This window comes from Panthera tigris, chromosome D3 (genome assembly GCF_018350195.1).
Source record: "Panthera tigris isolate Pti1 chromosome D3, P.tigris_Pti1_mat1.1, whole genome shotgun sequence".
NCBI lineage: Eukaryota > Metazoa > Chordata > Mammalia > Carnivora > Felidae > Panthera > Panthera tigris.
Genome location: NC_056671.1, coordinates 16,893,971 through 16,914,479, shown reverse-complemented (window position 1 = coordinate 16,914,479; position 20,509 = coordinate 16,893,971). Strand labels below are relative to the sequence as shown.

General features: G+C 47.1%; 1 protein-coding gene across 1 annotated transcript; it reads left to right on the top strand.

Annotated features, from left to right (window-relative positions):
* The first annotated feature begins 1,837 nt into the window (after positions 1-1,837).
* OASL (2'-5'-oligoadenylate synthetase like) lies at positions 1,838-19,818 on the top strand. The gene is made up of 6 exons (XM_007093560.2): positions 1,838-2,035; positions 5,776-6,058; positions 7,223-7,398; positions 14,257-14,498; positions 17,610-17,757; positions 18,798-19,818. The coding sequence occupies exons 1-6, from the start codon at positions 1,838-1,840 to the stop codon at positions 19,296-19,298; spliced, it is 1,548 nt and encodes a 515-aa protein (XP_007093622.2). The 3' UTR covers positions 19,299-19,818.
* Positions 19,819-20,509: the final 691 nt, after the last annotated feature.

The following is a 20,509-nucleotide window of genomic DNA, read 5'->3' as shown; positions in this document are numbered from 1 at the left end:
CATGTCTAGGATTCACATTTAAATAACACAGGAGAGGGGCACCTGGGCAGCTCAGACAGTTAAGCGTCCGACTTTGGCTCAGGTCAGAATCTCGCGGTTTCGTGAGTTGGAGCCCCGCATCCGACTCTGTGACCACAGCGTGGAGCCTGCATGGGATTCTCTCTCTCTCCCTCTCTCTGTGTCCCAACCCCATTCGCGCTGTCTCTGCCTCTCTCAGAATAAATAAACTTAAAAAAAAAAAAAAAAAGTCAGACCATGTCACTCCTCTGCTTGAAACTCTCCAGTGGCTCCCCATTTCATTCAGAGTAAAAGTCAGGCTCACTGGTCTTGAAGATCCCATAGCATTTACTCCCCACCCTTTGCCACTTAAACCTCATCCCCTCCCACTCCTCCCCTTTGGTCATTCCCTTCCAGTCATGCTGTTATTCCTCAAACCCACCAGGCACACTGATACCACAGGACCTTTGCACCTGCTGCTCCTGCCACGAATGAGCCTCTTCCCTCTAGCATATATGTGGCTCACTCTTCGCCTCCTTCATGTCTTTGCTCAAATATCTCCTTTTCAGGCCTTTCCAACCACGTCATTTAAGACCAAACATCTAAACAGTCATACACACACACATACCGGGTACCTCTTAACCTCTTGCTTTGCTCTGTTTTTCTCCTTAGCATTTCTCACCATCTTATTTACTATAAAATTTGACATAGTTATCCTGTTTATTGTCTGTCTCCACCATCAGAATGCAAGCCCTCTGCAGGCAGGGATTTTTGTCTCTTCGCTGCTGTATCCCCAGCACCTGCCTGGCACGTAGTAGCTAATCAATATTTGTTGAATAAATGAATGAATGGCCAAGATTCGACTCCTGCCCAACTGTCCAGGCCCATCCCTCTCCTCTCCCCCCACTTTACCTTCTGTGCCAACACATAGTTGACAGCTGAGTCCCTGGCACACACCGGGATCGTCCGGACTTTTACTTTGTTCTTGGAACGCCCTCTCCCTTCTGGCCGCATCCCCGGTCTTTGAAGGCTCACACTGGACTCTCAGAGTCTCTTGTCCGGCTCCCCTACTGCTCTGGGAGCCCCTGGGACAGGAACTACATCTCATTGTCTTTTTAACACAGCATCTGGCACCTAGCAGGCATTCAATAGGTGTTTAGTGACTGAATCATAATATTTGCATTTACCGGGCGCTTTCTGTGCTCAATGCTCAGTGCTTCATCTGCACAACCTCCTAGGGGGTGGGTTAGCATTATTTTTTACAGATGAATTATGCGAGGGTCACAGAAGTTAAGAGTGTGGCGGGCAGTCTATTCTGCCGGACTCTGGGGTTCCCCTGGCTCACCCTGACCGACCACCAACCGACCGTGAGCAAGTCCCTTGTCTTTCTGAGCCTCATTTTTGTGTGACAAGAGGGGGTGGCCGGGCCGATGGATGCCATCCCTCTGACCTACTGGGAGAGTTGCCTCCTCTGGGGCCAAACCCAAGCCAATTTCAGTTTCCAAACGTCATGAAAGGGAAACTCTAGAAACTCTAAAAGCTGAGAATCGAAACCAACAGCAAAAAGGTGGACTGGAAGCCAAGCATTTTAAGGTGGCCCCAGATCTCCCAGCTTGGCTCGCTGTCCCTCAGTGTCCTCGCCGCGGCAAGGGGTCTCCAAGAAGAGGAACCCAGGTCAGCCCAGACACCCCTGGTTCCGTCTCCTCTCTGGTCCCTTTATCCCACAGGACGCTGGCAGTCAGCCGAGGGGGAGCCCCCTTAAAGAAGTGGGTGTGTGCAGGGAGCTGGGTAGGTGCCTGGCTATAAATCTGTGCCCCAGTGGTACTCTCCTCATTCAGAGATGGCGCTGACCCCAGAGCTCTATGACACCCCTGCCTCCCGGCTGGACTCCTTCGTGACTCAGTGGCTGCAGCCCAGCCGGGACTGGAAAGAAGAGGTCCTGGAGGCCGTGCGGACGGTGCAAAAATTCCTGAGGGAAGAGCACTTTGAGGGGGAGCATGGTCTGGACCAGGAAGCGCGGGTGCTGAAGGTGGTCAAGGTGAGATTAGTCCCTCCCATCCACAGGCCAGGGCCCGGCAAAGGCAGCATGGGGGTCCTCGCGTCAGAGGATGCTTGGGGACGTCTCGCCTCGTTATCCTCAGCCCGCGCTGCTGACACGTCAGGACACCCCAGCTAGCCGCGTGCACCCTGTAGTACGTACGTACTGTCTGCCTTGAGCCGAACAAGCCTGATAAGGAAACTAGTGATAGCCCAAACCCTTAACATACCCTGTCTCTAATCCACGCACCCTGTGAGGTATGCACTGTCCTTTGCCCATTTTACAGATGAGCACAACGGAGGCTTAAGGTTCCTAGTGACCAAATGCAATGCGAGGTCTCCGATTGGATCCAGGTGTGAAATAGACCATCTGGAAAATAACAGTGTGGGGACAATTAAGGACATTTTAATACAGCCTGGAGATTAGGTCATCTAAGACAGCCATCGTTGACTTTATTAGGTGTAACAGTTTGGCGGTTATGGGGGGAAATGTGCTCCCTAAAGTATTCAGGGAAAAAGTATCTGTAATCTGCTTTAAAGTGTTTTTTTGTTGTTGTTGTTGTTTTGTTTTGTTTTCATTTTTTTTCAATATATGAAATTTATTGTCAAATTGGTTTCCATACAACACCCAGTGCTCATCCCAAAAGGTGCCCTCAGTTTGTTCTCAGTTTTTAAGAGTCTCTTATGCTTTGGCTCTCTGCTTTAAAGTGTTTTTGATGATGCAAATGTGGCGAGAAGTGTAAACCTGTTGAATCTCACTGGCTGGATCTATGAGTGCTCGTTGTGTTCTCTTTCTATTTTTCTACGTTTTAAGTTTTAGATGAAAAAAGTTTTCTTAGATGAACATAAGGGAAGGGAAACAAAAATAATGTAAAACCAGTGAGGGGGACAAAACAGAAAAGACTCATAAATATGGAGAACAAACTGAGGGTTACGGGGGGGTTGTGGGAGGGGGGGATGGGCTAAATGGGTAAAGGGCACTAAGGAATCTACTCCTAAAATCATTGTTGCACTATATGCTAACTAATTTGGATGTAAATTAAAAAAAAATTTAAATGAAGCCTTCAAAAGAAAGAAAATAACCTTAAAAAAAAAAAAAGAAGTTTTCTTTAACGGAAGCTCAGAGAGGCGAGGTGACTTACCCAAGGTCACACAGCTAGTGGGTGGGGCCGGGATTTGAACCAGGATCTATCTGATTCCACAGCCGGGGCTCCAGGCTGCCCTCACTGAGATGTCCCCCCAAGCCCTTCCTTCAGCTGCTTCTTGACCTGGCTAGAGTCAAAATTCAAGAAGGTCAAAGCGAGAAAGGCCCTGGAGAATCAGACAGTCTCAGCCACACCTTTGTTTAAAAATGAAGGAAACTGAAGCACAGAGAGGGTGATAGGTGTCCCAAGTTCACACAGAGAGCTAGTGGCAAAAGCAAGACTAGAATTAGGGCACCTGACTTCCAGCCCAGTGCTCTAGTCCTGTCTCCAGGGGCAGCCACCCCAGGGAAGGATTTGGAAATCTCAGGTCCCTAGCCCTTCCTTACACCCACCCCTAGCGCCTAGAGCCTGAGGCCGTATGATTTCCACAGACAAGGGTTTGACTCTTGGCATGTTTTCTTTACCAGCTGCGTGATCTTAACTCCTCTTCTCTCTCAAGCTTCTGTCTCCTCATCACCATTTCCTCCTTGTCCAGCAAAAGCTAAAAGCTAAAAGATTAGCACCTGGGGGCACCTGGGTGGCTCAGTCGGTTAAGCATCCGACTTCAGCTCAGGCCATGATCTTACGGTTCGTGGGTTCGAGCCCCGCGTTGGGTTCCGTGCTGACAGCTCAGAGCCTGGAGCCTGCTTCGGATTCTGTGTCTCCCCCTCTCTCTGCCCCTCCCCCACTCATGCCCTGTCTCTCAAAAATAAACAAACATTAAAAAAAAATTAGCACCTGGTACATGCTCAAAAACAAAAGCGTTGTTATAAATTCTTGCTCTGAATCAGGCAGAGCCTCCCAGCCTACCCCACCCCTAACAATCCAGAGAATGGGGTAGATGAAATGGGGCAGGTCCAGAGACTATAGGATGCTACAAAGAGGACGAGTTTTGATGGCAGGAAGTGGTATTTACCCAGCCCTCAAACTCTGCCTGAAGACTATAGCCCTTGCCTCCTCCCTGAAACCACAAAATAAAAGAGATAGCCCAAAAGCAATGGTCAATGAGAAATATTGCTTTATTCAGACCCTAAACCCTCTCCCCCCCCCCTCACCCGCCCCCAAAAACCTGATTTACTGGGCTTGTCCTTGAACGAGTTGGGTTTAAACAGATTCAGGCTGAAGCAAGTCATGAAGATTATTCTAGAATGTTCTTTCTTCTCTGCCTGGGTCTTACCACTGAAAACGGCAGGAAGCCTATAGCTTTCAGGGGGATGAGCCCTTCATTCACACAAAGGGTTCCATCCCCAGCCCTGCCAAATGGGGCAGAAATGCTGGGTCTCAGTGAAGGAAGAGAATGCAAAAGGGCGGGGGAAGAAAAGATGGCAGTCTTCTCCTCAGAACCAGGGCCTGCCTCAGAGACTTGGGTCACAGGAAAGAAAGGGAGAAGAACCACCCTTGTCTTCTGCCCCTTTATCTGACTGACTATGACTCCTGGCTCTGAGTCCAAGGCAAGTTGATTAATCCTCAAGGCCTCAGTTTTCTTATCTGTGCACTGGGGACAATCATACCTGTACCCACCTCAATCGGCGGGTGTTAGGATTAAAAGATACTGTATGTGCAAAGGGCCTTCAGTGATATAGTGAGTGTTCACCCCGTGACAGCTGGATTATAATCAACCCTTGGTGACTCCACCCCCCGTGACAGCTGGATTATAATCAACCCTTGGTGACTCCACCCCCCAGAAGCGGTAGCCAACTTGAGGTCTGGGGCATCACTAGCAATTCTACCGCCCAACCTGAGGCTGGAGAGTTGTGGGGCTTTGTAGAACAGAGGCAGGAGGGGCGGGAGAGCAGGTCTAGACTCTCAGAACATCAAATAGACCACTTCCAACTTGTCCAGCTCAGGCCCCTTCCATCCAGATGGGGAAACAGAATCCCAGGCAGAGAAGGGATGATCTCAGTCCACTAGACAAAGAAGAGCATGAGAAATATATTGCTGACCTCCTGCATTCCGGGCACGCGGTAAGCCCCTGCCATGCCTTATGTGTCATCCACTCCTCCCAGTGACTCAAGTGCCATTACTCTTCTCATTTCACAGATGAGAAATGAGGGTTCACGATGATCACACAGCTGAGAAACAAGGGCAAGAATCGGGGTCGAAGTCAGGCTGCCCCATCCCGCAGGCTGCCCTATGGTTCTTATCCACCAGGCAATCCTGCGCCCCGCTTTTTACTGTCATGAAATTACTCAGACACCCAGAAAGCTCAGAATGCGCTGTACAGAAGGCGCCACTAGGTTTCTTGGAGGAGGCGTCACTCCACAGGTTGAGAATACCCTGTCTCAGAAGCAATGCGTTGTCATTAATAAGAAGTGTGGGCTCTGGGGTCCGGCTGCCTGGGTTCAGACCCAGACCCTTCTGTGCACTGTGTGACCCTGGGTGAGTGACTTAGTCTCTTGAAAGTCCAGTTTTCCCACCCGGAAAGAGAGGGATGGCGGTACCCCCACCCGTACCTCTGGGCTGCGGTGGACATTACGTGGGATAATTCCTATAAAGAGCCTCAGGGACTGCCTGGCAGGGGCAGTGGCCCAGGGTGACGGGGCTCCGTGTTCCGCAGGTAGGCTCCTTTGGGAACGGCACGGTGCTCAGGAGAACCTCGGAGGTGGAACTGGTGGTGTTCCTGAGCTGTTTCCACAGCTTCCGGGAGGAGGCCAGGTACCACCAAGCCGTTCTGAGTCTGATGTGGAAAAAGCTGTGGTGTTGCCGGGACCTACTGGCCCTTGGGCTCGAGAACGTGGAAATAGTCCAAGGAGTCCCCGATGCCCTCGTCTTCACCATCCAGACCAGGAAGACCGCAGAGCTCGTCACTGTCACCGTCGTGCCTGCCTACAGGGCCCTGGGTAAGGGGAGGGGAAGCCGATCTGATTCACACACTTGCCCTCCCCGGGAGACCCGAATTCCCTCACCTCCCGTTCATGACCACATGCAGACACCTGCATTCATCCATTCAACCCATGTTCTGAGCTGGGGGCTCAGCGACCACAGGGCCCAGGACTGGCCCAACTTGGGCCACTGTGTCACCCAACTCGGGAAACGTTTACCAAATAATCATGTGGATAAATATATGATTGCAAGAGGAGACGAGACCCACAGAGGGGAATGTGTTAGAAGCATAATCTGGGGTGCTTCTGTAGCATTTATCACAGGTGTAGTGTTTGTGCTTTTCCAGAAGCAGACCCTGAGACAAGGGTTTGAGGACAAGCAGTCCCAGGAGATGCTGATAGGGAAGTACGGGAGAGGGACAGGGGAGGAAAGAAGCATCGTAAGGTCACCATTATGAACCACAGGGCTTTGTGCTCCTGGAGAACTCTAAGTCACTGTGTACAGTACCCCTCAACTGAATCCCAAGTGGGATGTTGGAGTTTATGCCCCAACTTCGCAGTCACCCTTGGCTGACGGCTGCTTCCCAGGACCATTAACTCCCCAGCACTTCTGGTTTGTCCTCAGGCAAAGAGTCCTCGATGTTTGAAGTAAACAGTATCAGCTACAACCTCAGATGATCATGTTTCCTCTTGTGCCAGCTCCTGTTAACTAGAGTGGTTGCCAGGAGTTGCTTTGTAGAGAAGGTGTCAGAAGTGGGATCCTACATGAGCAAGAAAGAGAGTGCCCAGATGCATTAGTGATGCATGCCACGAAAGCACAGCGTTCAGCAGCACACTGCTTGAGGAGCCCAGATTTCTTATCTGGAACTGGTTCTCTGCTTCTGGGGTCAGGAGTTTGGAATAAATCCCCGAGAAAGAAATTCAAAGCAGACATTAAGGAAACCTGGGGTATTGGGACGTGGAGAGAAGACCACAGTCTTCTGAGACCCGAGGAATGGAAAGCCCACTTTTGGTTCTCCAGAAGTACAATCAAGCAAGGCAAACCTTGATTCCCTTAGACTGTGAGGTCTCAGGTTTCCCTGGAGAGACACTCCAATGCATGAGCAGGCTAGCTCCATAGACCTCTTATCAACCTGGGGCTTCCTAAATCCCCACTCTCTACCTCTGCCTCCTCCCACTCAGGGCCTTCTGTTTCCAACTCTCAGCCACATCCTGAGGTCTATGTGAGTCTGATTGAGGCCCACGGTTACCCTGGAAATTTCTCCCCATCCTTCAGCGAGCTGCAGAGGAACTTTGTGAAACATCGGCCAACCAAGCTGAAAAGCCTCCTGCGGCTGGTAAAACACTGGTACCTGCAGGTGAGGGGGCTGCCAGGATGGGGGCAGAAGGGGTCGCTGGCAGAAGCAGCGGGGGGGGGGGGGGGGGGGAGGGGGAGGGGAGAGGGCGGGGGGGGGGGGACTGATTTGTCATTCCAGGAAACTGGGGGAGGGGGAAGAAACTGCTAATCTTTTAAACTGTAAAGTGAAACAGTGGAGAAAGGTGGGAAAGGAGGAGGAGAAAGAGGAACAGAGAAGGAAGGAGGAAAATAAGGAACACACAGTATTTCAGTAAACAAATGTTTGTAACACCCCAGTTATGGTCTATGTTGGCTAATGTCAACTTCACTGAGTTCTCTAGACATTAATTAATCTCAGCTGGTTAAGGACTAACCAGAGGAAAGTTTTGTTTAATTGCACCCACACAATTTCCCCCCACAAATGGTTGGGTTCCTATCACAACCACTATTGACTAAATATATCCACTAATAGCTACTTTTTAGATTTCACACGTGATAGTTTGCAAGGTACCAAGGATATTCCAAAATATCCACATGAACAAGTCTTCTAAAATTACAAAAGGAAAATTCAGAAACAAACTCAAAAATGAAAAAGGGCAGGGTGGGGGGGAGCTGCTTTCTTATTTAAAAAAAATGGTAAGGAAAAAAATTTTAATAAATAAATGTTCAGAAAGTCATATTTTAGAAAGATTTGTTCATTTTTAAAAAGGAAGTTTTTTTTTTTTTTAAGAAAAAAGTATTTTTTTAAAAAAAATCAAGGGGCTCCTGGGTGGCTCAGTTGGTTGAGCATCCGAGTTTGGCTCAGGACACGATCTCACAGTTTGTGGGTTCGAGGCCCGGGTTGGGCTCTGTACTGACAGCTCAGAGTCTGGAGCCTGTTTCAAATTCTGTATCTCCCTCTCTCTCTCTGTCTCTCGCCCGCTCACACTGTGTGTGTGTGTGTGTGTGTGTGTGTGTGTGTGTGTCTGTCTGTCTCTCTCAAAAATAAATAAACATTAAGAACTTAAAAACTTTCCAAGAGGGGCGCCTGGGTGGCGCAGTCGGTTAAGCGTCCGACTTCAGCCAGGTCACGATCTCGCGGTCCGGTCCGTGAGTTCGAGCCCCGCGTCAGGCTCTGGGCTGATGGCTCGGAGCCTGGAGCCTGTTTCCGATTCTGTGTCTCCCTCTCTCTCTGCCCCTCCCCCGTTCATGCTCTGTCTCTCTCTGTCCCAAAAATAAATAAAAAACGTTGAAAAAAAAAATTAAAAAAAAAAAAAAAAAACTTTCCAAGGTTAGTAAGTTTGCAGTTACTTGGTGGAAAAATAGCCATTTTCTTACATGATTATCACGTCAACCAAGGTTGTGATGTATCTTCACACACCAGCATCGCCAAAGCCAAGAATAAAATTGGTTTTGTTGGTGAGTCAATTACTTACAGGAAATGATGCAAGGTTTTGTGGACTTGAAGAATTTGAACCCAAAAGAATGATTCATTTGCTTGCTTTGTCTGTTTGCTTGAGTGCTGAATGTTTTCTTCCTGCATATGATATACACATTTTTTTTTGTAATATCCACGGGACAACATATCAGCTTTACTTCTACAATCCTCCCTTCTGTTTTTATTCAAGCCTTCTCCCTTAAAACAGGGATTTGATCACGTGTGGTTTCTTAAAACAGTTTTTTGGTTCAGTGTTACTGATTTGATGATATCTTTGGTTCAACTAGTTTTGTTTAGCTGAGTGTTGCAAGATGTGTTGGTCAATATAGAAGGACATAAAGAGCTCATGCTATTTGGTAAACACAACTAGAGTCTCATTGTGGTTAAAAGATTGAAGTTTGTTTGTTTGTTTGTTTGTTTGGAGGCTTTGTAAAGTCCCAGGAGTTGTCATGTGCTTTCATGGCTCAGAAGTATTTCATTCTTCTTTTCAGTCCATCAACTAGGGGGTCGGAGACCAGGGAGCACCTCCTCGGGGGTTTCATCTTTCAAATTGACTGTAAGGTTATCACCGATCTTAGAGACGTCTAAGTGTGTTCATGCTCGTAGCCTGTCCCCAAAGTGTTATTTTTGCCATCTATATAATGCTGGGCTTCTATCAGCCTTGCAACAGTATCAGATCAGTTTCTGGCAGGGATTTTATAAGCATCATTTCCATGTGTGAAGAGGAGGGGGTTATTCTTGCTTTTTTTTGTTGTTGTTGTTGTTTTTTGTTTGTTTGTTTTTCTTTTACGGACAAAATGATGTTTGTTTCTTATATTTGGAAGTATTTAATTCAGTACAGTTCTGGGAACAAGATGGGACTTTTCCCAGTGTTTTAGTTGTGCTTTTCACACAAGGTTTTTTGTTCATTTGGGGTTTTTTTGGGTTTTTTTGTTTTTGTTTTTTTTGCCATTTTAAGTATACAGTTCAGCAGCATTAATTACATTGACAGTGCTGTGTAAACCTCACCACTGTCTGTTCCCAGATCATTTTCATCCTCACAGGCAGAAACTCTGCACCCAGTAAACAGTAACTCCCCATCCTCCCCCTCCCCAGGCATTGGCAACCATCATTTGACTTTCTGTCTCTGTGAATTGGCCTCTTCTCTGGGTCCCTCATTTAAATGGAATTATACATCATCTGTCTTTCTGGTCTGTTTTATTTTGTCCTTGATTCTTTTGAGGGAGAGGGGGCAGAGAGAGACAGGGGAGAGAGAGAGCATCTTAAGCAGGCTGCATGCCCAGCACACAGCCCAACGTGGGCTGGATCTCACCACCATGAGATCATGACCTGAGCTGAAAATCAAGAGTCAAACACTTAACTGACCAAGCCACCCAGGTGCCCCTGTCCTTGATTCTTTTTCTTAATTTTAATTTAATTTTATTTATTTGTGTGAGAGAGAGAGAGCTGGGGAGGGGGCTGAGAGAGAGAGAGAGAAAGAGAGAGGAGAGAATCTTAAGCAGGCTCCATGCCCAGCACAGAGCCTGATGTGGGGCTCGATCCCATGACCCTGGGATCATGACCTGAGCCAAAATCAAGAGTTGGGCGCTCAACTACCTGAGCCACCCAGGCACCCCTGTCTTTGATTCTTAATAGTGGAATTTTCACACCTAATGAAATGAGATTTCTCGCATGAAAACAATTTTATTTATAAACTTGATTTATTATTGGTTATCGGTTAATTGACACATTGCCTTATCTAAACCTATCCCCGTAGGAAGAAGGATAAATTTGTATTGAACTTATGTAAATGCTACGTATTCATGAAAAAGAAGTTAATAAAATCACTCTGTAAATGTTTAACCATCGTTCTGAATAGTTTTGTAAACAGGGCCAATTTATATATGCTATGCTTTTACAGCATCATTATCTTTGTTTTTCTGAGGGTTTGTTAGATTATAATCGATGGTAGGAATTTTTATAGGCATTTTTTATCCTGAGGTGTTGGAATAATATGTCATTTAAAGAACGTTTAAACTTTGCCCAAGTATAGCCATAGATTGAGGACAGAAATTAGATTAAGAAGAAAGAATGGGTCTTTTTTTTTTTGTCACATATCCATCAAAAATAGAACATTAATCTGGGTAATTAATTCTCATTTTGTTGATCTTTGGTTAAGCAATCTGCTTTTATGAAGTCATCTGCTTCTGGAATAAAAGAATCTGGTGAACTTCTGTCTCAGTCCCCTTTTGGGAATATGAATTTATTCCCAATTATGCTCCATAAATTTCCAATCTCTGAGTGGGAAGAAAGAAATCTACCTACCAATAGATTATATTGTAATCAGATCATTCTTTTGTAAAATGTTTTCTTCTTTTATATACAAAAATAAAAAGAACTACAACTTTTGGTTTTACTACTTTAATTATGGTCAAAAATAAATCCAGCCATCAGTCAGCTCCTCATCTCCTAGGGCTGTTTTCCACGAGTCACATATACATGTGCACACACATGCACACATATTCACACATGCAGACAACTTTTTGAGTAATGTAAAAACTCGTAAGACAACAACAGTGAGCCTCCTGGGAGATACCAGAATCCTCAAGAAAAAAAAAAAACAGACCAAAAGAGAAACAGAGAAAGATGCAAAATACAAGCAAAGTCCCATCAACTGCCACCCAGCAGAGAATAAAGTCCTATCATCTGTCTCCCCATAGAGACCAAATGGTCAAACCATAAAACCAGATGCACAGGTCATTGTCACCAAAAGGGACATAAACGGCCCTGTACAAATAAGTAAGAACACGAACCAGAATCGGATTTGGCCAAGAATCAGACTTAATTAGGATCAGACGTACAAACAGTCAGGTTGGGGAAGGTGGAAAGAAACATCAGCAAGGGTAAAGCTGTTGCCACACAAGGTCCGCCCTGGGAGCTGGAAAAGGGGCGTGTCCAAATGTCAAAGCCCATGGGGTACATTTCTCAGGCAACACAGTTCAGGTCGTTTGGGAAATAAATCCTCCTGGACAATCTCAGTGAGACAGACCTCCTGCTGCAAAAAGAAACTAACAGACAAAAGTCACTTATTAAATAAGAACCTGCAGGCTAGTTTGCCAGGGAATCAGACTGCAGAAGAAAAGGCTTAAGCCAGTGGAAAATATAATAGGTGTTTAAAGAAACAACAATTATCAAGACTAGGTTTAGAGTTTGTCTGGTCATGGAAAAATGGCAATTTTCTCACATTTATCATATCTAGAAAGGTCATGACATATCTCAGACGGCGCCATTGCAAGAGTCAGAAACATTCTGAACATGGAGAAAGCAAAGTATCTCTGAAGATCAGCCCTGGAAGGGAACACAGATGTTTTCTTCTGGGTTTTTTTGTTTTGTTTTGTTTTGTTTTTTTGTTTTTCTTTGTACCATTAAATAGTCTGTTGAAGCTCCTAAGAGAATGAAAGGGCTCATGTTCCCTAAGGCTTACATCTTACGATTACAGGCATTCTGCATTATATTTATCATCTAAATTTTAAGAATCCCACTAGTAGGGGCACCTGGATGGATCAGGTGATTAAGCGTCAGACTTCAGCTCAGGTCATGATCTCTCGGTCCATGGGCTTGAGCCCCACGTCCGGCTCTGCTCTGTCAATGTGGAGCCTGCTTGGGATTCTCCCTCTCCCTCTTTCTCTGCCCCTCCCCAGCTCTCTCTCTCTCAAAATAAATAAATAAATAAACTTTTAAAAAAAGAATCCCACTAGTAAAATCTCCCTAATACTGGAGAAAATAAATTGTACTGCTATGAGTTTGAATTCTTAACAAAATTACATTAGTCTTGAGTTTTAAGTGTCAATTCAAAAAATGTTATGAAAACAAATTCATTAATTTGTAAATAAATTTTAATTCAATGAAAAATGCTTCTAAAAGTTGAGAATAAAGTTGTTATTCTTTAGATGACCTGTTTTTGTTTGTTTCAAAGTCGAAGTAGGGTTTTTTTTCCCCCTTTGACTATGGGGTGTTAGTGGCCACAGGGCAAGATGTCAATGTCACATCCACGAACCAAATAGCTGGATGTTTGACAGAAATTTTCATTTTCTAACTGAATACTAGAAAAATTGTTTAGACAAGAAGTGACTGGTATGCTTTCTTTTTAAGAAAAGATGCTTTTCTTTAAGATGCTTAAGTTAAGATGCTTTCTTTTGCAAGTAAGAGAAAAACCAACTCAGACTGACTTAAACACCAAGGAGAATTATCAGCTCATGTGTGAAAACCTGTAACAGTGGGGATGGGGTTTCAGGCACTGTTTTGAGGAGGGGGGGGGGATCTCCAGGTCTGTTTTCTCTAGAATTGCCTCAAGTTCTCTCTTTCTGTCTCTGTCTCTGTCTCTCTCTCCCAACTCAGATTTCAGGCTGATTTAACCTCAGGATGGCAAAATGGCCACAGCTATTTCTGCCCTCATATCCACACATGGGAGAAGATTTCTGTCCTTTCAGCCCCCCTGGGCTTCACTCACATTGCCAGCTCACATCACAAGCTTCTCTTGAACCAATCACTCAGCAAGGGGAATAGGTTTATGCTGATGACCCTGTCCAGTCAGGATCCACCCTGGAGTTGAGGGGGATGCTAATCCCATCCTCCAACCAGCATTGCCACTATACAATGGAGAAGAAAGAGATGCCTGCTAGAGCATTCTGCGTTCCCCGCAAAATCTCAGCTATTGACAAATTCTATAGATACCTCCCACCCCTCCCTTTTTTTTTTCTATCAGCTAAGAAGACTTTTCTTTGAAGGAAAACTTTCAGAAGCCCAGTACACTAAGAGAGATAGAAATGGAGCTGCTTAGGCTGGGATCTAGTAGCAGAGTCCCACCCCTCACTCCATGGGACATCTCTCTGTAAGTCCACACCAGGGGTTATGTCAAGCCTAGTTTGAGGGATGCAACTCTTGATCTCGGGGTTATGGGTTCAAGCCCCACGTGTAGGGTGTAGAGATTGCTTAAAAATAAAATCTTTTAAGGGGTGCCTGGGTGGCTCAGTTCGTTAAAGTGACTTGATTTAGTCTCAGGTCATGATCTCAGGGTTCGCGAGCCCCACATCAGGCTCAGGGCTGACAGCACAAAGCCTGCTTGGGATTCTGTGTGTGTGTGTGTGTGTGTGTGTGTGTGTGTCTTTCTCTTTCTCTCTCTCTCTGCCCCTCCCCCTGCTCTCTCTGTCTCTGTCTTTGAAAATAAATATTTTAAAAATTCTTTAAATAAAACCTTAAAAAAAAAGCATACTTTGAAACCCACTGGGCCAACTGAGCGAGCCCCTTAAGTCTAAAACCAGGAAAATCATGTAGGGCCTGAAAGGGAAAGTGACTGGCCAGGATCACATAGCCAGTAGGTGGCAGAGCTGACACAGGAAGTTGGGTTTTCCAGTTTGTGGTCCGTCCAGAGCGGATCCTGACACACAATCTTGGGGTCTCTCTCTCCCGGGTCTCTTTCTACAGTACGTGAAAGCCAAGTGCCCAAGGGCGGCGCTGCCCCCTGTCTATGCCCTTGAGCTGCTGACTATCTACGCCTGGGAAGTAGGTGCCCAGGAGGACGAGAGCTTCAGGCTGGACGAGGGCTTTGCCACTGTGATGGAGCTGCTCCAGGAGTATAAGTTCCTCTGCATCTACTGGACCAAGTACTACACATTCCAGAACCCACTCATCAAGGGCTTTGTCAGAAAACAGTTCAAAAGAGACAGGTACTGGGCCCCTGCTTGCTCGCCACATCCCACGGAGACCGGAGAGAGAAGGGAGGCAAAAGCGGTGTCGCACTGAATGGCTGGGCTTTATCAAGTAGTAAAACTGAACCAGAATTTCACAGTGACTCGGGGCACACCTCCAGGTGGCCGTCTTTCGGACTACCAACTGGGGCGGCTGGAGTGATGGCAGAACAGGCATTTAGAAAGTTTCTTCCCCTCTTTGACCGAGTTTTAGTTGAAAGGGGTCCCGCCGAAATTGTAATCCACGGAGGCATTGTGCTTCCAGAAAAATCTCAAGGAGAAGGATTGCAAGCAACAGTGGTGAACTGTGGATGGGGATCTAAAGGAAAGGATGGAGAGATTCAACCAGTCAATGTGAAAGTTGGAGATAAAGTTCTTCTTCCAGAATATGGAGGCACCAAAGTAGTTTTAGATGACAAGGATTCTTTCTTTTTAAAAAAAAAAAAAAACATTAAAAAAAATTTTTAATGTTTATTTATGTTTGAGAGACAGAGAGAGACAGAGTGTGAGCGGGTGAGGGGCAGAGAGAGGGAGACACAGAATCTGAAGCAGGCTCCAGGCTCCAAGCTGTCAGCACAGAGCCCGACATGGGGCTCGAACTCACAAACTGTGAGATCATGACCTGAGCGAAGTCGGATGCTTAACCAACTGAGCCACCCAGGTGCCCCTAAAAAAATTTTTTAATGTTCATTTATTTTGGAGAGAGCGAGAGAGAGACAGAGCATGAGCGAGAGAGGGGCAGAGAGGGAGGGAGACACAGAATCCGAAGCTGGCTCCAGGCTCTGAGCTGTCTGCACAGAGCCGGATGTGGGGCTTGAACTCATGAACCATGAGATCATGACCTGAGCCAAAGTGGGATGCTCAACCCACTGAGCCACCCAGGTGCCTCGTCAAGGATTATCTCTTATTTAGAGATGGATTATCTCTTATTTAGAGACGGAAAGTATGTAGACTGAAACAAATCATTATTGAAATGGCGTGAAGTGAAGCGGCCTGTTCCAGTGAAGTTGCGAAATCTTTCATCATGTAAATAATTTTCATGTCTCTCTTTTATAATAAATTAATGGTATCCAAACTAAAAAAAAAAAAAAAAAATTTGGCCACCTTTCAAACTCGCAGGGGCCCGGAGGGGTTGAGGGGCGTTTCCCTGTGCCTCAAGGAACCTCGCCCTGCTTTCCTCTCTGGCTTCCAAAAGCCCATTTCGGTGCGTTTTAGCGACAGCATGGAAAAATGGAAAGAATCACGGAGAGCCAGGTGTCATCCCAGTCCTGCCTTTTTGTCTCACCTCTGTGAGCCTCAGCTCCTCATCTGGAAAACAGGAGAAACTGGCACCCACTGTGCAGGCTGTTGTAAGGGTCAGAGCACAACTACGTGAAGGGCCTACGGGGTGCAGTCTATGGTAGATGCCGGGGAAATGTTCATTATTGTAGCTCACGCCGTTGGAGCACATGTAGCTCTAGGAAAAGCACCAGCGCCCGCCCCCAAGCCCTGGGCCATCAACCATTTCAGAGAAGGCTGGCTCAACCTGAACCGTCAGCACTTGGGTCCCTTTGCCTGAGGGTTTTCAGCCTCCCCTAATGACAGGTGGAAGCTGGGGGATAAATACCCCAGCTCCCTCCTGTCTCAGATGGATCTGGATCACGTGTGCTACACTGTTTCCCAGAGGCCCTGCAGTGGAACTGACCGCCAGTGGCCCACATATGCTTCCCCACATGTGGTGCTTCCCCACATATCCTTCCAAATAAACCCCTAGCACTCAGATCCTGCTCTTGGCACCTACTTCTGGGGACATCCAGCTGAAACAAGTCTTTACATTAGCTCTGGGTAGCTGCAAGCAATATTTATTGTTCCCTTATATGAGTATTGGGTCTTTTTATTTCTTTCCAAGGAAGAAAACCCCAGTCTCCTGATGAGAAGGGGATTTTTATTATAAGGATGCCCAGGAATGTGAGGTTAGAAAACCACTGGGACCCGAGGCAAACCTGCAGACACCCTCTTTCTCTGTCTCTCTCGTGGTCCCCACGCCCTCTTTCTTCCCATGACCTCTGCTGCTCTCCCTACACCTGCCCTGTTCCTCTCTTACTTCCGTTTGATGAAGAACCTGCATCATCCCTGGTCCAATCCCCAGAGGGAACTAGTCTACCCATTGGGCACAGGCGCTATGTGTCATGTCACCTGGTGGGTCACTTTGGGTCAGGTGATCTCACCCTCTAGGACAGCCTGGCACCTCCCCCTTTTTCAGGCAGGATTATTTCAGGGATGCAGGGATGTTGCATTCTGTCACGGATAAAGTCACAGCTCCCTCCTATGCCCAAAGCTCCTGGAGTATAAGGGCCAGGTCTTAATCATGGGCTTGGCATCCAACACATATGGCCACGCCATACCACTTAAGGAAGCGATTAGACCTCCTTCAAGCCAATATTCTTTAAAAATTCATTCACCATTTATACAGAAGAGAGACATTTGGTGGCAGCCTAACCCCTGCTCTACTGAGGCAGAGCCCATGGGTGAGAACACCCATTTGCTGGCTGTGAGAACTCATAGAAAGAAGTCTGTGCCTCAGTTCCCTCATCTGTGAAATGGGGACAACAGCAACAACAGCAACAATAGTCGCTGCCTTTCAGAATTGTTAGAAGGATTAAAATAGGTGAATTCACACAGGGTGTGGCCCAGCGCCTCAATAAATATCAGTCGTTGGTGGTGGTGGTGGTGTTTCTATCATCCAAAGCACTTCAGCAGCCCTAGCCTTCAACTTACTTATGGAGCCTCAGCAAAACAAAAGCTCTGCCCACCTGCCTAAGCGGGTACCTGTTATCGCTACCCATGCCCTTGGGGCATCTCAACACTCCACACCCCCCCCAAACACCTTGCACGCACCTTTCCCCAAAAGGAATTCTTGGAAATATAATCATCCCCTCTCGCTTCTTCTCCACCAATGTTCTTGGGTCCTCTCGGCCTGACAGCCCGCCCAGGGCTCCAGACACAGCACGTGCTCAGTGGTTGGAACAGATGATCGCTTGAGCAGGATTCTTTCTGGCTTGCTGGCCTCCAGACGGGAGAGAGTCTGGGAACCCTCTCCCTGTGTTGCAGGCCTGTCATCCTGGATCCAGCTGACCCCACCCACAATGTGGCAGAAGGGTACAGATGGGACATTGTGGCTCAGAGGGCCTCCCAGTGCCTGAAACAGAACTGTTGCTATGACGACAAGGAGAATCCAGTCCCCAGCTGGACCGTGAAGGTAAAGGCTCCTCTCGGGGTTGTCAAGGGCTTGAAGCTCGGAAGCGGGTAACTGCATAGCATATACTTACTTCTGTGTCAATGGAGTCAGGAAGTTGGAAGCCTGGCTGGGGCACCCAGCAGCTCTGCGAACTCGGGGACATTTTTTCAACCCTCTGAGCCTCAGCCTTTCTTACAAACTCGTGTTCTCCTTGTCTTTCTCTTTCCCACAACCCCCTGGAGAATCAGTCATGCTCGCGAGCATTCTTTGCATGAGCTGAGCGCAGGCGAGTCAATTCAACAGCTCTCTTGTGCCAGCATTTGGGGTTGCTGTGGGGAGGGGCAATGGAACAACAGTAGTGCAGAAATAAGACTTAACCCCTACCCTCAAGGGATGAAGAAACTGAGGCTCAGGCAGGTTCAGTTAATTAACCAAGATCACACTGCAAAGGGGCAGCAGAGCCAGAATTTGCACCCAGGTCTTTGTGAGGCCTACCAGCCAACTGAGGCCCACAGATAGACTGAAAAGTATGTGCCTCTGGGTTTTTCCTGAATCTAAAAACCATTGTGCAAAGACTTTTATCTTGTAAAATCAGAAGACTTGGGGATTCCGAGCTTATGTTCCTTCTTGAAAAATCCGCTGGTGTCCAACCCCCCCCCGGCACCTTCCAGGTGGTGTTCTTCAGCCACCAGGGACTCCCAGGCCCTCGAGCGTGGCCGCTGATGGTGGTTCAGAACAGACTTTGAAATCTGACCGACCTTAGGTCAAATACCCACGGTGCTCCTCACCACCTTTGTGATGGTCAGTAAGTTATTTAACCACGTTCGACCACAATTTCCTCATCTGTACAATGGGATAATAGGAACCAAGGTCGTAGGGCTGCTGTGACAATAAAATGCATTCAGAAGAGTGTGACAGGTGCCCAGCCCAGGGCCTGGAAGGTGGTTGGCACAACCCAAATGTTTACTGCTGTTGGAAACACGAGGATGGGTAAAGGGAAATTTTGCATGTCAGAGGAGGGTGGAATTAACCCCTCTCCCTCCCTCTTCTCTCCCTTCCAGCGGGCACGAGACATCCAAGTGACCGTGGAACAGTGGGGTTACTCAGATCTGATCCTCAGGGTGAACCCTTATGAACCCATAAAGAAGGTTAAAGAGAAGATCTGGCAGAGCCGGGGCTGTGTGGGCCTACAGCATCTGTCCTTCCAGGAGCCTGGTGGCAAGCGACAGCCCCTCAATAGCCAGTGCTCCTTGGCCTATTACGGAGTCTTCTCCAACATCCGCATCTGTCTGGTGGAGACCATCTCCCCCGAGATCCAGGTCTTTGTGAATCATCCCAATGGTGGGAGCCACGCCTACGCCATTGACCCCAAAAGCTTCATCCTGGGCCTGAAGCAGCAGATTGAAGACAAGCAGGGGCTGCCCACAAGTCAGCAGCAGCTGGAGTTCCAAGGCCAAGTCCTGCAGGATTGGGTGTCTTTGTGGAGCTATGGTATCCGGGATAGTGATACCCTCATCCTCTCCAAGAAGAAAGCTGGAAAGTTTCCTTTTCTGCCCAACTAATCTGGGACTCAGCATATCAACCACTTCCTCCAGCTCTCGCCTGGGGGAGGTCCCATGTCTTCACCAGCTTTGTAAATAGTGAGCGTAGCCCCGCCAGGAGGGATGTGGGACACTTGCTATATGATGGACAATGGCCAGACCACACATGACAATAGAATTCTGACCCACAGCCTCTGCAGTCCCCTAGCCCAGGAAGCCAAACTATCACCTCTGCAGCAAGCACCCCCAAATCATCAGGACTTGATCACTGCCAGCTTCCCTAATTCGACCTCACTTCCAACTTAGAACCAACCAGAAAAATCCAGATAGGCTCCCTAACCAATCACAGAGGAGGCCCTGCTTCTAATTAGCTGCCTACTGCTTCCCCATGCCAACAGCTTCAATCAGAGTATACCTGAAGCCTTCCCTTTTTTTCCACTATAAAGTTTTCCCTGTCTTGGAATCTCTGCCAGTTTACGAGGGATGGTGGCTGACTCCCTTGCAATAGCAAGTTGGAAATAAATCACCTTTGTTTATTCTCCTTTGGGTGGTCGTCATCTCTTTCTACGGGTGCTGATGCCGTCCTGGTGGTTCTTGCTTACTCATTTGAGCCTCCTAACTCTGGGAGGCGAGGACTGCAGGGAAACTGAGACAGACAGAGACAAAGCCCAGGACAGCGAGGACGATGAAGTGTAAAACGATCCCTTCAACTCCTGATGCACACACACAAACAGTACATGATGGTCCAAGGACTTGAGGAAAAGAACAGTATCTTTATCATCAGAGGAGATCATGTGATCAGGTTTACTCCCATCAACCAGTAAAAAGTTTCCTTTTTACTCCTCCCCTTTGCCCTGGTTTCTGATGAACTACTCCCTTACTATAGAATATAAAATGTACTTTATAATTGGTTCTCAGCAGCCTCTGGGCAATTTACCAATAGTAACCTATTCCCTGCCTTCTTTTGCCTTAAGGGACAGAACAACTGCCTCCTTTCCATAGGGTAGACAGGCTAGTCCACCCCCGGCTTTTACTCTTGATAGTGCCCCCAGTACCCACGTTGTAACGGGAAAATTCTTGTTTAAAAAAGAAAAAAGGAATGAATAAGTCACCTTCCTCTCTTTCATAATAGAAAAGCCCAAGGCCAAAGAGGTTTTGTTTTTGTTTTTAAGATTTTATTTTTCCTTTAAGTAATTTCTGCCCCAGGGTGGGGCTTGAACTTAGAATCCTGA